At 40.7% G+C, this 17,629-nt stretch overlaps 1 protein-coding gene across 1 annotated transcript in view; it reads left to right on the plus strand.

Annotated features, from left to right (window-relative positions):
- LOC120541377 (proprotein convertase subtilisin/kexin type 5) overlaps nt 1–17,629 on the plus strand; it is a 91,700-nt gene that overhangs the window by 43,591 nt on the left and 30,480 nt on the right. Inside the window, exons 7-10 of the mRNA XM_039772941.1 lie at nt 2,087–2,173; nt 5,004–5,202; nt 8,456–8,679; nt 15,272–15,511. Coding sequence (XP_039628875.1) covers nt 2,087–2,173; nt 5,004–5,202; nt 8,456–8,679; nt 15,272–15,511 — 750 coding nt within the window. The remainder of the gene's footprint in view (nt 1–2,086; nt 2,174–5,003; nt 5,203–8,455; nt 8,680–15,271; nt 15,512–17,629) is intronic.

Raw genomic sequence — 17,629 nt, forward strand, 5'->3', positions numbered from 1 at the left:
CACCTACAGGAGGATCAGATTGACAGAGGATGCTGTCTTAATAGTACTTCACACAGCCCTGACTCATCTGCAGTGCCCTAACACTTATGTTAGGTTGCTATTCATTGATTTTAGTTCAGCGTTTAACACCGTAATCCCAGACAAGCTGGTACAAAACCTTCATAATCTGGGTCTGTCCACATTGTTGTGTCTCTGGATCGGGGACTTTCTCACCAACAGGCCTCAGGTGGTTAGAATTGGAGGTCGGACATCAGCCACACTGGTTCTGAACGCAGGCACGCCACAGGGTTGTGTGCTTAGCCCAGCACTCTTCACGTTATTTACACACGATTGCTCCACCATCCATGCCACAAACATGGTTGTAAAGTTTGCAGATGATACGACCGTGGTGGGTCTCATATCAGACAATGATGAGACTCACTACAGAGAGGAGATACAACACCTAGAACTATGGTGCTCAGCCAACAACCTCATCTTGAACACCAGCAAGACCAAAGAGGTAATTGTGGACTATAGGAGGTCCAGAAGAAGAGAACATGCTCCTATATTCATACATGAGGATGCTGTAATGTGTGTAGATAATATCAAGTTCTTGGGTATCCCCATTACATTGGATCTGACCTGGTCTTTGAACACATCTCACCTGGTAAAGAAGGCCCAGCAAAGACTCTTCTTCCTCAGGAAGATCAAACGTGCTGGATTCTCCTCTCGGCTGCTCACAAACTTCTACGGATCTGCTATAGAAAGCATTCTCTGTCACAGTATGACAGTGTGGTACGGCAGCTGCACAGTACAGGACAGAAAGGACGGCATGGGTGGTGAGAACAGCACAGGGGACAGTGGGAAGTCCTCTCCTAGACCTGGACTCTGTCTGTGCTGGAAGGGTGCAGAAGAGAGCCAAATGTATACCCTTCCGGGAAATGGACTGTTTGTACCACTGCCTTCGGGAAAGTGGTACAGAAACATAAAAACATGTACCAGCAGACTGAAGGACAGCTTTTCTCCCAGAGCTGAAGTCCATCTGCCCCTGCTGATACACACACATACATCTAAATCTAGCCTAACCTGCTCCCCTGTAGACGTGTACACGCACTTTCACTCATAATCCTCCCCTGCAGATCCACACACACAGATCACTGGTCTCTGCAGGCGTACTACCTCAGAAAAAGTCTTGACTTGATGATGTTTTATTGCTGCTGTCTTTTATACTTATTATGTTTATTTTATTATTTATAGTGTATTTTAAGTATTCTGCCTTGAAACCGAGTCCTACCAACAAAACATTTTGTTATGTGTATGCATAATGACAACAAAGAATTCTACATTCTACATGTTTTTAAAGAAATTTGATTTATTTTAGCATTTTTATGGTCACTGGACAATAAGTCTGTAGAATTTCAGTTTGTTATTAAAAATGAACAGTTAACGCCTGTGTTCTTTAGTTTTAATTATAAAAGTACCCTTTAATATAATATACAAGGCTTCTATGTGCCTGGTGATGCAGGAGCTTACTGTAAAAAGATTTTAAAGGGATAAAGGAGAGAAAAAAAAAAGATGAAGTAACGTGAAATTGATGATCGGTATCGGCCTTAAAAAACATGGTTGGAGCATCAATAGCTAGTCAAATATTTTTTTGAATTTTGAAACGTGCTTATGACTTTGGCACAGTACTGTATATGATGCCCTGTATATGGCTATATTTACCTGTCACTACCAACAACTTTACTCAAGGCATGTGATAAGCTCAGCACATCGTGTCCATCATTCAATAAAAACTACTGCGGCAAAACTCCATGGCACCCCTCCTGCTCCCCTCCGCAGCTGAACTCCATCCTCTTTTGAACTGATTTCTACTTGGATAGACTCAACTCAGATACCGTGAGTCCTGAAAATGGACAGGTGAATGGATCAATGATTATGTCCTAAACATTACAGCCAAGTGGGGATTCATGTGATCCTGCAGGAGAGCTAGAACACGAATTTGTTTTGTGATTTACCCTTTTGATACATCTACTCAGGGGGGCATTTTTGTATTAATCTTATGACAAGACAATGATCGTTTTATTTGTGTTTCTTTCTTTATTAGTCACAGATGGCGGATGCTACAGCTGTGATTTTTCTTGTATGACCTGTTTTGGACCCCAAGCCCTGGACTGCTCCTCTTGTTATGTCGGTAAGCATGTGGAGGAAATACGGGACAAATAATGAAGGTTGGGTACCATCTGATCTTCCAGTCTTGTAAAGGGATGATCTGATATCCACCGGCTTCTATTTTATTCTTTCAAAATTTTAGATTTCTGCCAGAAAAAGGGGACTAAGTTGCCTCGAAAGCTTGCATATTGTAATCTGTTCAGTTAGATGTAATTTTGCTTGACTCCTCACCATATGAAAGTAAGAACAGTTCCTTTTTCATTCTCCTCACAAGCCCAATGGATGTCAGTAAATAAATAGACTTCAGGCAGCAGCTTTTAGGGCTAGCAAACTGGCACAGTGGCAAAGGAGCTGGTCGAGAAAAGGTTTCACTGTGTCTCGCTAAGTTTTTATTTTTTTCATGTCTTTCTAAACTAAAGTTTTTATCTCATAATAAAAGGATCAGTCTTTCAATCTGTCACCCAAGCAATATTATTCAGACGAGAGATAAGAAATCTGAACTTTAAAATGTGTGCCAAGTAAGAAGTGGCATACAATGGATACACTGTATCTGAATTTATCCATAATAAAAATATATTTATACTAGCTGTGCTGCCTGTCTAAGATGGGTTCAAATCTAAATGATCAGTGTAGGCTTCAGGATTAGTATTTGCAGTGCACAATCTATTGGAATGTATTTTGTAATGGATGTAGTAGTAGTAGTAGTAAAATGCATTGCATTTGTCATTCCAACAGATGGCACGTCGCAAACATTTGAAATAATAAAAAACATTACCACAAATATTTTTGATGCACCATGTGTTGAAATGACAAATGCAACACCTCCGTCTTTGTTATAAGCCGTTTGGTGTGGAATTCATAAAAATAATGTTAATGTTTGTGATGCGCCATCTGTTGGAGTGACAAATGAAATACATATTTCACTGTTATATGTCATTTGGTATGGGACTTGTAAAAGAAGTTTTAATGTTTATGATGCACCATCTGTTAGGATGACAAATACAATGCATATACCTCTGTTATATGCCATTTGGTGTGGAATTCATAAAAGCAGTGTTAATGTTTGTGATGCGCACATCTGTTGGAATGACAGATGCAATCCATATGTCTCTGTTATATGCCATTTAGTTTTGGATTTGTAAAATCAATGTTAATGTTTGTGATACACCATCTGCTGGAATGATAAAGGCAATACATATATATATATTTATTATATGCCTTTTGGTTTGGGATTTGTGAAAGCAGTATTAATGTTTGTGATGTGCCATCTGTTGGAATGACAAATGTGATGCATGTGTCTCTGCTATTTGGTGTAGAATTTGTAAATCAAATGTTAATGTTTGAGATGCACCACTTGTTGAAATGACAGAGACATAGCAACCAGACGGTCATACAGACAAACAGACACGTATCCTTTGTAGCAGTTGGGGGCACTATCGCTCCCTTGAACCCTCAGGTACCACGCCAAACACCAGGTAAAAGTGCAATAATAATTATTTTTATTATAATAATAAAGTGCACCAAGCACCCTCCACACTACACTACTCATAAATAAACACAATACTCCAATAATAAATCAATCCTCCACTCCCAGACGCGTTGCCGTCCTACCACCCAGCTCAGCTCAACGCTCTGGCGTTTCATTGTCCTTCTTATAGTCCACGACCCGGAAGTGCTCCTTAACCTGCAGTCCATGTGACTTCCTAGCACTTCCGGGTTAAATCAGAACTCTTCTTTCTTTGTCAGCCCGGAAGCACTTTATTCCTTCCGTCCTCGTGACCGGCAAGTACTTCCGGGCTGTAGGAAAAGCCAATGTCTCTGTGTCTCCCTGCAGCGTCCCCTGGCGGCCCCGACATTATCCAGCAGGGCTGTGCACTACAACTCCAAAGTCCATGATGACCTGCTGGAATTCGGGGCATCTCCACATTGCAGGGAGGGCTCCATTTGGCGGCTTGTGGGACTTGGCCGGGAGAAACTGCTGGGCATAGTGCACACCTTTTATTAAGGTGGATGGTCTTTTAAATTTCAGATTCTAAAAACAAAGTAAAAATATGAATCTAGGAATCTTAAGAAAACAATTTCAAAATAGATTTTTGAAAATGGCCAATGAATCTTGCAATTGATTCACCCATCTATTTACTGATCACTGAAGCACACACACACACTCAGACACCTCCACATATGCACACCAGTCAAGAGTCTCCTACAGACCAAACCAGAATGCTTCGGATGTGGGAGTTGTGGTCGTGAGATTTTTAAAATAAATCTTAAAATGTGGCGCACAATGGCGGTATAACAAAACATTAACAGCCCACTGCAGAGAACCGAAAACAATCTGGTCTGCTTTTGAAGCTCTGTCACTCTCGAGCGTCAGTCCAGAATGTGACAACACCTTCTGTGAGTGTCTCACCTTTATACTCCTCGGACTGGAAGGGGCGGAGTCAACTGCCATCACTGGGCATCTTTGGGAGCAGAAAGCGATGATACCATTAGTGACAGTGCCCCCTCTCGTCCTGGGGTGGGACTGCTTACCCAAGATGAGGCAGGAGGCTAATCCACAGACAAACATGCATGGCAGAGTAAAGTGTTTAAACAGGAGAAAAACACGAAGACGCAGGACATGCAAAGTCTGCACAGGCAGGGTTGGAGTTGGAAACCCGTTTTCCTTGTGCAGTCAGGAAGAGAACTGAGTTGAAAATGAATTTACTGTCATGTATGTTTAAATGATTGATTGAAAGCATTCTGCATACTAAAGAAGCTCATTTCTAGGCTAGATAAAAAGTTATTGCTCAGTCTGTGCTTGACAGAGCTTTATTCTCACACAGTTTTGGTTTCTTTCTTGACTTTTGCAGGCTTCTTTCTTGACCAAGAGGGTTCCTGTGTGGAGCAGTGCCCCCCAGGTTTCTTTGCCAACCCTGCCAGCCTTCTGTGTGAGGAATGTGCCCCCAACTGTGAGACCTGTCAGGACTCCATGGACAACTGTCTGAGCTGCAGGAAGGATGGTTACAGCCTTTTCCTCTATGAAGGCAGTTGCTGGTCTAACTGCCCAGAGTAAGCACTCATCATCCACTTCATTTGTCTGACCGCAATCAGAGCTTATCCTCTTTAGCAGCCACCACAGAGAAATCCAGACCCTCTTCTGGCTGACACATTTTGTGCTTAGTGCTGGGCATATTTCACTAGGTGTTTTTATCTAAACAGTTCTAACAGCTTCCAGGTTTTACATGCACTTTGTAGATGGTCAGGGTTACATGCAAAATGTATAACAACATCCTGAAATAACATCAAATTCACTTCATCCAGGTCAGTTCACTTTATATCAGCTCCTCTGGCATAGACCCAGTATGGACCTCTGTTGGTGTCCTTGGGTGCCACCAGAGGGCACTGCCATCTGTCTATCGATCGATAAATCTTATCCTGCCTGCTATACTAGAATTAATATCTATCTAGCTGTCTATTACATGGTATGTTTAATATATATCAATTTGAAATACTATCTATCTATCTATCTCATCCTGCCAACTATACAAAATTAATATCTATCTATTACATGGTCCGTTTAATATATATCAGTTATAAATACTATCTATCTACCATATATACTTGTGTTTAAGTTCTCCAGCGGATAAGTCAGGACTTGATTTTTACCATATCATTTCTGGTATTTTATAATGTCGTCATACTGTATAAGTCAAATGGGGAAAATGCACGCTATTGGTCCAAGAGATTACGATATGCTAACACCCACCTGAGAGAGTAACCAATGAGCACGCAGCCTTTTTTTTCTATATGGGTGTGGCAATGGGTCAGCGTGTCCTCCTGACCTACATGACCACACGGTAATACCCGAACTATTCCAAAGCGACATTTGCACTGTTTTGTGTTTTTTTCTATCTCACACCCTCATACACCTTTATCGTAAAAGCATCTCTTACCTACGATGGATCAGAAGAAAATATGAACCTGGTTTTAAATTAAACGTCATTGAATTAGCAAAAGAAATTGATAACTGCACTGCTGCAACAAAATTCAATGTATCTGAGAAACTGATGTGAGATTGGAGAAGAAGATATGAAAAAAAAATTAAGTGTCGCATTTTTGAACGGGCGTATATGTTGGGGTCTGATTTTATGATCAATTTTTCGGGTTTCAAGATCCAACTTATACGTGAGTATATACGGTATCTATTTCATCCTGCCTACTATACTAAAATTAATATCTATCTATTACATGGTACATTTAATATATATCAATTATAAATACTATCTATCTTATCCTGCCTACTATGCTAACATTAATATCTATCTATCTTTTTTATACACTGTAGAAACTGCCAGCATTTCATTGCAGTTAGCTTTAATTTTCCACAATAAAATACTGCGTTGAAACTGTGTAATGACAGCAGGCTAAGCCATCTTACATCATAGGATGGCAAACTACAGTAAAATTTTATGTGGACTGGTTTGCGTTGCATTGTGGGACATTTTGGGTTTGTGTGCATTTTCGCACTGTTCCACTTATATGTGTGGTAAGATGGCAGTTAAAAGTGAAATCCTGGTGACAGGGACACTGATTGAAACTTGTCTGACATCGTAGCAACACAGAGATCCACAGGCACAAGGAATAAGTGAACAAATTGTGATATGGGCAGATAGAAGGAATTCATGGACCTTTGAAATTCAACTTGATGTAAATTTTGGGGAAAATTAGTGATACACTGGAAAAAAAACTTATTAAAAATACCTCAAATATAGTCAAAAAACTGTAATGCAATAAACAGTTAAAACAATAATTTGAAATAAATGAATGCAGATGAACTTACATTTAGGCAGTGTTTTAGCTGTCAGTATTAATTATTAATTATTCCACGTGCAGGACTATTTTTATGAATACTTGTATTGCTTTTAAGTCACAATGGCACAGTGGCGCATCACCTTGTTTAAATGTGTGCGTTGCATCTTTGCATTGTTTGTCACTTTCCCTTTGGGGCCACCGCACAATGGCAATCAAAACCTAGATTTACATAAAGTTGCCACATTTGCATAAGGAACGCCCCCTTTGCAGTGGCACTCTAAATTCTTCCTCACCTTTGCATTGTGAGAAACCAAAACTTAAAGATGGTGAGCATCCTCATTTTCTTCTGTGTGTGTACTGAAGTGTGTTTGTGGTTATGCAATCCTATTTATGTCCCGCCACCATAACTGTCACACCCCACATCACAATAGCAAGCTTTTCTCTTAAGCCAGACAACCTGAGTTAATGCCACTTAATGTTAAAATTGCACCAGTGAATCCAAATGACTGGTAGCTGAGTTGCTACCCATTGAACTGTTATGTCACAGACTGGCTTTTTTTCATGTGGATGTTTAAATTAAATTGCTTTAGTAAATTTTCAGTAGATTACTGGCTTCTGAATTGCAGTACGATTTCCATTAATGTTTAAAATTTCAGGAAATTACTGTAATTCAATAGCAATGTGCTGCTGCATCACATATATTTTGTTGCCCAGTTTACTGTGAAATTACTGTTGTGCTTTGGTTGTTATATACAATGATAGCATATGGCACAATACTGTGAAAGTAATGCAGTTAGTAGCATTCGGGCTAAGTCGGGGTCTGATTTTATGATCGATTTTTCGTGTTTCAAGATGCAACTTATACGTGAGTATATACAGTATCTATCTCATCCTGCCTACTATACTAAAATTAATATCTATCTATCTATCTATTGCATGGTCCATTTAATATATATCAATTATAAATACTATCTATCTCATCCTGCATACTATACTAACATTAATATCTATCTATCTATCTTATCCTGCCTACTATACTAACATTAATATCTATCTATCTCATTCTGCATACTATACTAACATTAATATCTATCTATCAATCAATTTTATCCTGCCTACTATGCTAACATTAATATCTATCTATCTATCTCATTCTGCATACTATACTAACATTAATATCTATCTATCAATCAATTTTATCCTGCCTACTATGCTAACATTAATATCTATCTATCTATCTTATCCTGCCTACTATGCTAACATTAATATCTATCTATCTATCTTATCCTGCCTACTATACTAACATTAATATCTATCTATCTATCTGTCTCATCCTGCATACTATACTAACATTAATATCTATCTATCTATCAAATTACTGGTAGCTGAGTTGCTAGCCATTGAACTGTTATGTCACAGACTGGTGAAAGTTATGCAGTTAGTAGCATTTACAGTTATTTCTATATGTCTAATATTATCTGTCTATCTCTGGTACTTTTGATGTTATTAGTGGTTACTTTGGAAGCCCTGAAGACACATGCGAAGTCTGTGACAGCTTATGCTTAACCTGTGAAGAATCCAAAAGCAAGTGCTTATCCTGTGTGCCATACTTTTACCTGGAGAACGGCCAGTGCACTGCTAATTGCTCCTACAACTACTACCCCGATGAGGACGGGACCTGTCGACGCTGCCCGGCACATTGTGATTTGTGTAGAGATGGAACAGGCTGCACAGGTAGGAGGCTAAGCCGACTGAAAGTGCTGGATGGTCACCTTCAACCTGGTGCTCTAATGAGAGGGCGTTAAGCAATCTAGCCAGCTTTATTTTTATGTTTCCCTTCATGTTGAGCAGTACAGTGTTTTGTACTAGGGTGTTGTACCGTGTTAGCCATTATGAATGTAGTGAGAAGTCAAGCAAAATGACACCTTTTATCGGCTAACTCAAAAGATTACAACATGTGAGCTGTTGAAGCAGCTCAGGCCCTTTCTTCAGGCTTTCTTGCCTGCGCTGTCTCGAAAGCTCACATGTTGTAATCTTTTGAGTTAGCCGATGAAAGGTGTCATTTTGCTTGACTTCTCACTACATTACAACATTTGAAATATCCATCAGTCCTGCTAGTCTTTCTTAACCCACATTTTCATTATAGACTAAGTGTGGCGCACGTGCAGCATCCTACCTACAATCTCAAGCACACTTAATCAAATTTAGGGTTGCTAAGGACTGTAGGCAAATCCCACAGCACTGACCACAATAATAATTGTAGCAGCAGAGTGTTGTACCGTGTTAGCCATAGATTGATACAGGAGAAAGTAGGCTGAAATGACACCTTTTATTGCCTAACTAAATAGATTAGAAATGCAATTAAGAGAATTTTTCAGTTTCTTTGTTACGCCTTGCCTGATGAAGGGGCCTTAGCTACCTTGAAAGCTTGCATTTGTAATCTATTTAGTTAGCCAATAAAAGGTGTCATTTCACCCTACTTTCTCCACAATAATAATTATAATAATAGTTCTTTATATCTACAGTATATAGCACTTTTGTCGCTACTCCAGGCACTTTACAAAGCGAATGAGGAGCCACTAATGTGCAGCACCCACCAGGATGATGTGACGGCAGCCATTTTGTGTCAGTTATTCTCATCACACATTAGCTGTGAGGTGGTGAAAGACAGCCAATAAGAGGGGCCAGAATGATTAGGCCATGGTGGGCAGTTTAGCCAAGACATTGTGATACACCCTACTCTTCACAAAGGGTGCCCAGGGATCTTCTATGACCACAGAGAATCAGGACCTCGATTTTATGCCTCATACAAAGAACTGCACCATTTTTACAGCACAGTGTCCTCGTCACTGCACTGGGGGGCATCAGATGACAGGGTCAGCGCCCCCTGTTGGCCTCACCAACACCTCTTCCAGCAGCAGCCCAAGCTTTTCCTGTTTGTCTGCTGGCTGAACTTGAATATGCGTAGCTTTTGGTGGATGACCGGTACTTGTGTACTAAACGGATGGCATGACAAAGGAAAACAGAAGTGTTTTGATGAATGCATAGCATATTTATTGGGATAAAAAAATAGAGAGAGAAATTTACAAAAGAATATAGAGAAATTTACAGAAGTTGGAATATTATAGAAATACAGACGTACAATTGGAACTTATTATTAGGTTTCAATTTGGAAGTTTCACTGCCGCCCATTTAGGACACAAGTACCGATGACCTGTTCTGATGTGCACGTCATATGGCACAAACCAGCCCTGGACAGGACAGCAGCCCCTTTAAGGGTTCACCCACGCTCAACACAAAGCACAAGTCAAAGAAGAGTCACACATTTAAGTAACTTGCACATTTTTGAGACTGTGTAAAAAAAAAAACAAAGAAAGCCGGAATACTCAGAGAAACACCAATACAGACAGGAGGACACAGTGGCTGCAGGTTTTCATTCTCACCCTTTTCTTAATTAGTGACCTGTTTTTGCTGCTAATTAACTAGTTTTGAATTCATTCAGACCTCTTAATTGTTTCTTTTTCCTTAATTAGCTGCCAAACAATAATGAGATACAAATAATAATGAGCCAAAACAACTGGTGTCCATCATACAATATCTGAAAATAAGGAAAGATGAAGGTCTCAGGAATGCTGATCTGCTCAGGTCCATAAAACATTTCAACAGTTTGCTCTTAGAAGAGAGAAAAAAATCAGCAATTTCACAAATGTCTGCTATTGCACAATGAGAGCAACGACAAGCCATGACAACAAGACTCAGCGGCAGCTAATTAAGCAAACTGCTTGGAGTGAAATTGGTTGGAGTTTGAGGCCCTGACTTAGTTGGTCTTCTGTTGGCTCACACACTTCATGTTTCATTTCTGTTTGGGTGTCCTTTAAGGAAAGAAATGAAGCAATTCAGAGGAACGATGAAGAAATTCAGGGGGAACAAATCACGAAAAACAAGTCAATTAAAATGATAGGTAAAGGAGTTAATTAGCAGCAAAAACTTTAACAGCAAAAAAATTAAGAAAAGGGTTTGAGTGAAAACCTGCAACCACTAGTGGCCCCCCAGGACTGGAGTTGGGGACCCCTGCCTTAGAGATTGTTTTTCTCTTCCGATAAGGAAACATTTTGTAATCAAACACAATCACCACTAGGGGGCGCCATGACCACGTTTATCAGCCAAACTGTACGAACAAACGGCAATACCTGAAAGAGCGAAGGTAAAAAAAAAAGGAATTAAACTGTAACATAAAACGAGGATATATATATATATATATATATATATATATATATATATATATATATAACATAATGTTTTACATAGAGAACTAACTACAATCAGCATACGCTATCAAACTGTACGAACAAACGGCAATACCTGAGAGAGCGAAGGGAAAAAAAAAAAGAATTAAACTGTAACATAAAACGGGGCTCCTGCACAATTTTCTGGGGTGCTTCTATTAAATTTCTTCTAAAAGAGATGGGAAACAATACAAACAAAGAATCACTTTAATGTTAAAAATTAAAAAAAAAAAAAAAAACTAAATAAAGAGAAAAAACATAACGGAGCTCCAAAAGTCCATCCTATCTGTAGCAAGCCAAATACGCGCCTGCTGAAATAATCTTAACGCAAAATAAACTGGCAAATAGACATTAACATTGTTTAAGTACTACAATATATATATATATATATATATATATATATATATATATATATATATATATATATATATATATAAATAAAAGTTTACATAGAGAGCTAACTACAATCAGCATACACTATCAGAATGTATAAACAAACGGCAATACCTGAAAGGACAAAGGGAAAAAAAAGAATTAAATTGCTAAATCCTAAAAATAAAAAAAAATTATAATTTTTTTTTAAACAGACAAAAATAAACGCAACTCCAAAAAGCACCAGCTGATATAAGGATATGAGTACCCATAAATGCACCCTAACCGAGAGCCTGCAACACAAACTCTCCCAATGATTGGTTCCTACCTAATATTATGTACATCAGTGGTCCCAAACTCCGGTCCTGGAGGGCCGTAGTGGCTGTAGGTTTTCATTCTAACCCTTTTCTGAATTAGTGACCCGTTTTTGCTGCTAATTAACATCTTTTGAATTCATTTTATTTGAATTGCTCTTGAAGATTCTGACCCCTTAATTGTTTCTTTTTCCTTAATTAGCAGCCAAAAAATAATTATATATAAGATGAACTAAAACATGACCAACAAACTGCGTGGATCATACAATATCTGAAAATTAAGAAAGGTGAAGGTCTCAGGAATGCCGATCTGCTCAGGTACCCAAACCATTTTAACAATTGCTCTTAGAAAAGAGAAAATGTCTGCTAATGCACAATGAGAGCAGCAAAAAGCCACGGAATTAAAGAACGGGTTTAATTAACAACAAGACTCGGCGCCTAATTAAGCAACTGGTTGGAGTTTAAGGGCTCATTTATACTTCACGCTCAGAACGCGTACGCGTCCGCATCATGGCTGCCACGCGTTCCCAGCGTTCATTTCACGCGTCCTCTGAGCAGGTCCTCAGAAATTAACGCGACGCGTGCGCGAGTTGCAGTACCAGCAAAAAGTCGGGGGCGCAGTGTGCTAAAAGTCGGAACGTGACGTCAGAGTCTCTGTTTACTATCTACATGTGACAGCAAGCCTCTATGGAGATCCTTCGGGGATCGATGTGCGCGCTTTGCTGTTTGATGAATGGTTCAAAGTGTTGAAGCAAAATGCCGACATACAGATGCATTCGTGGTGCTTTTATATTCAAGCGTCGCATATTCCCGATCGTAATGACACGATACATTTTAAAAGTATGGCGTTATTTCAGTGCCACTATTCTGAGCACACGTAAAAAAATATTGACCGCACGTAAAAAACACCGGAAACACTGTCCACTCAGCCTCGCTTCTTGCAGATAGAGGGAGTTTTGATTTACTCTGCAGCCAAAGAAGAGAAAATAATTAAAGATATTATCCGCAAATTGGGGTTTAATTGAGTTTAGCTGGATTTAGCTACATTTCGGACTGTTTCCGGAATGCAGCAGCTAGCGAGCTGATTGGAGACCGTAAGAACCAATCAGAATTTTTGAAACCGAGTCTGTGATTGGTTGGTTTTGTGGCACACTTATAACGGTGTACAGAGAGTTGAGCGCTTGCAGCAGAGAATGTTGTGAGCGCAAGCAACACATTGCGAGCAAGCGCAAATGAAAAAACTGAGCGAGAGGGGGTGCTATTGTGTGTGTGTATATGGATAAGTGCAAACACTGAAATACATTTTTTGCACGCAGCAATGAATTTTGTTCACTCAAATTCAGCTTTTGTACGCTCAAAATAAATTTCTCCTCAAAATGCAACACTTGCACTTGCAATATTTTTTTACGTGCGCTCAGAATAGTGGCACTGAAATAACGCCATACTTTCTGTCACATGTAGATAGTTCCCGAATGTAATGACACAACACATTTTAAAAGTCTCACATACCATCTTTTGTGTCGTCTTTTTTAATTTTTTTATTTTTGCAACTTAACAACAGCAACATATAACAATAATGTATAGCGTTATATTTGACGCGGTGAAAACGTGTATTTTGTGATTAAAGTGGAAATTTCGGCTTTAATCCCGAATTGTCCACTTTAACCTCGTAGTTTACTTTATCATTAAAGCAGACGGTCGTAAACGTCATCCCAGTTTTTAATCGCTACGAGCTTCTTGGACCTGACAGCTGCGGCAAGCAGCAAAAGATCACCACACAGAACAAATTAAATGTATGATATTCCAACTCTCTGCACATTTAGAATCTTTAGATTCATACTTGATATCACTTTCATGATGAAATGCATTAAAGTGTGTATGTTACATTTTACGTATAATTTCATTTAAATAATGAATACTGTTAATAATTACACACATGGGGGTGACACGGTGGCGGAGCAATAGCACTGCTGTCTCGCAGGGAGTTACGTTGCTGGTATTTCCTGCTTGTATTCCACACTGTGCTTCGGTTTCCTTCCAAAGATAAGCAGATTTGGGGATTTGGTGCCGCTAAAATGACGCTACTGTATGTGTGCTTGTATTCACCTTGCGATGAGCAGAGACCTCGTCCAGGGACTGTTTCTCAGTCGTGCCCAATGCTTGTTGGAATGGGCACATCCCTGGATTGATGGATTTAATCAATAAACATCCTTTTCACAGATATTGCGGTAAGGTGTTATCGGAATTTAATAGGTGTTTTAGGCAATTCACAACACAGAGAAGCCAAACATGTTCTCACCGCGATACTATCTCACACTGCCACTTGGTGGACTCCTCCAGCTTTACGTAAAGTACGCGCAAGTATAAACACTTCAACGCTTGCGTAGCAGGAGCGTCCGCTGCAGCATGCGTCGCGTCGCGTGAAGTATAAATGAGCCCTAAGGGTCTGTTGGCTCACTCCACATTCCATTTCTGTTTAAGGAAAGAAATGAATCAATTCAGAGGAATGATAAAGAAATTCAGAGGAATAAATCTTATAACACAAGTCAATTAAAAGGAATTCAAAAGAAGTTAATTAGCAGCAAAAACAGGTCACTGATTGAGAAAAGGGTTAGAATGAAAACCTTCAGCCGCTGGGGCCCTCCAGGACTGGAATTGTGCATATTACATAAAAGTAGTATAACAATTTTGGGGAAATACAAAAAAAAAAAAACAAAGTACAAAAATATATAACACAGAAAACCAGATTAATCCTGTTACAGTTGCATCATTTTCCTGGGGTGGAGATGGCAGCAGGATGCGCTATAGGGGAAGAAGGTAAGCAGTGTGATACTGTGGGCAATGGTCTTCTGGCAGTCATGTCGATGTTAGTTTGCCACGTGCCGCCTCGCTAATGTAAACTCTACATGGTGCACGATACTCCCTTATGGCTTTGGCCTCTTCCAGCAGGATGATGTGCCCTCGCCACACTGCACAAATTGTTTGGGAATGGTTTGAGTAACATTACAAAGAGTTCAAGATGTTGACTTGGCCTCTGAATTCCCTAGATCTCAATTTCTGTGGGATGTGCTGGAAAAGCAAGTCTGATCCATGGAGGCCTCACATTGCAACTCCCTGGACTTAAGGGTCCTGCTGCTAACAACGTCTTGGCGCAGGTGCCACGGGACACCTTTCAGAGCTCTTGTGGAGGCCGTGCCTGGATGGGTCGGCACGAGGGGGACCCACATGATATTAGTCAGGTGCTTTTAATGCTGTGGCCGATTGGTGCATATCGTGTTGTCTTTGCTAAACTCTGATTCTCTGATTTCCTCATTTTAAAACAAGCTGCCTAATTATCTTTTTCTTCTTTTCCAGAGTGCAGTTATTTGTATCTTCTGCTTGATGGCATTTGCAAGGCCACCTGCCCCGAGGGTTACTTTGAGGACTTTGACCAGGGGAAGTGTGTTCAATGCCATCCTACCTGTGCCACCTGCTCAGGGACCACCTATAATGACTGTGACAGCTGTTCTATTTACTACCCCAAGCTGTATGAAGGGCAGTGCTTTGAGCAATGTCCTGATGGTACCTATGAACTCTCTTCAGAACAATGTCAAGGTAGGAAACGTTTCTGGGGGTAACCTAGCTCCCCACCATGTTTGGTGTCTGTGGAAGGCAGAAGCTTGCAGAAAGCAGACCATTTACAAGCCACCCAATATTGTACAAGATGCTGAACAGGTTAAAGGTCAAGGGCATGATGGCGTCACTGCTGAGGAACCACCCAGAATATTTATAATTCAGGCCGGAGAAGCAGGTTCATTAATTGTGGTGGAATGTGTTTCCTAGTTTCCTACAAATTATTCTTAAGGTTATTTGACTTTTGCTTCTGTGAATGTGAACTTGTTTGCATTGGATTGCCCTTTTCAGGCAATTCCTTCTGCCTTATTGTGCCGTGTTTACAATTTTTTTTTTGCTCTCTTTTTTATGAAATGGAGTCTCAAACCTGGCAAAATGGATGCCATGGCTCAACAAGAATCGACTAAAAGCGGGCCAGGATTCTTATTATAAAGACACCCATTAAGGAACATTTATCAAAAAAATGTTTAGTTCTGCCAACCTCCCGTGGAGACCGGCCTGGACACAGACAGGCGGACACGTTGACGTCACCCACCACATGTTTATTTACAGTCATATTTACAGTAGTGCACCCCAAAACCCCCTCAAAGTCCCCAAAGTCCAGGCCAACCTCAAATGCCTTTCTTTTCTCTTCAGGCCGCATCCTCGCCTCCTCACAGACCTTGTCTTCCTCACTCCCGACTCCAGCCCAACATATGAAGGGAGGCGGCCCCTTTTATAAGCACCCGGATGTGCTTCAGGTGTGCTCCGGCAATCTTCCCCAGTGTGGCGGAAGTGCCGGCTGCATACCCGGAAGCACTCTGGGTGTCCCTGCTTCTCTTCCCCCCAGCACTTCCGGGTGTGGTGGAGGTGCTGAGGTCCAGGGTCCCCAAGGCATTGGGGTGCCCCCTGGCGGTGACCACGGGCCCCTACAGGGCTGAGCTTCCATGCTCTGTACCCGTGGTCCCCCTAGACACCAGGGCGGTAGCCCCCACTTGGTCTGGGGCAGGCGTAAGCCCTCTTCTGGTCCTCTGGGCCGTCCCGGCCAGGTCACCTGCAGAAAACACCTGCGACACTCCATTTCACAAAGATAAGTTCATGACTTGCATACAAAAGATTTTAACATTATGATCTGAGCGCAAAGGTTCCAACATTTTTAACAATTTTTGAAACATTGGCAGGTCCGGTGAAAAACCAATAACATTGTAGAAGGAACAAAGTCCAGAGGGTCAAAGGAATCCAAAAAGAGTCCAGGAATCAAACTTCTCAAAATGAATATTCACGTCGTTCTCCATCAGGCTGACACGTTTCGGGACTCACCCCTTCATCGGGGCCGGACAAACTAGAAACTACAGACAAATCAGTTTCACATCTCATTAAGACTTACGAATACGTACTCTGAAAAGGGGTATCCACAATCCCACCTTACCAAAGGTGCGGGTTTTCAAAGCGCCTCCCAGGGCAAAGCGTCTGCAAATTTGATTAACGGGCCTCTCCCCAATCTCCCCACTGGCTTGATAATCAGTTCTGGTTCACCCATAGATCCAATACATTCATTAAATTAGGAGTTCGTTAAAACCTCATGGTATCCAACAGGGGGCGCTCTATCCCTGGGATAACACTCTTTATTGAAGCAGAACAGACTGGCGCCATATACCCGTCTCTTTTGTAACCATGGCGGAAATAATCAGACGAGAGAAATATGGCACAAAAAGTGATATATGCTTTTAACATACTTTAAAAGACAACATCCATTCCCACAAAAATATAACGCGCAATTAATTTATACATACATACCCAAGCCAGAGAGAAGCCAAGGAACAGTGCACTCATCACAGCCAGTTCTTCAGCTGGGGAAATGCCGAGACTATACACCCAGGAATGGAGACAACTTCGTGAAAGGTCCTCCTCGTTATAAACATTCACATATCTGTTGGCCGTCAGGCCGACGCGTTTCGGGACTCACCCCTTCATCGGGGCCGGACAAACTAGAAACTACAGACAAATCAGTTTCACATCTCATTAAGACTTACGAATACGTACTCTGAAAAGGGGTATCCACAATCCCACCTTACCAAAGGTGCGGGTTTTCAAAGCGCCTCCCAGGGCAAATTCGATTAA

This window comes from Polypterus senegalus, chromosome 12 (genome assembly GCF_016835505.1).
Source record: "Polypterus senegalus isolate Bchr_013 chromosome 12, ASM1683550v1, whole genome shotgun sequence".
Lineage (NCBI taxonomy): Eukaryota > Metazoa > Chordata > Cladistia > Polypteriformes > Polypteridae > Polypterus > Polypterus senegalus.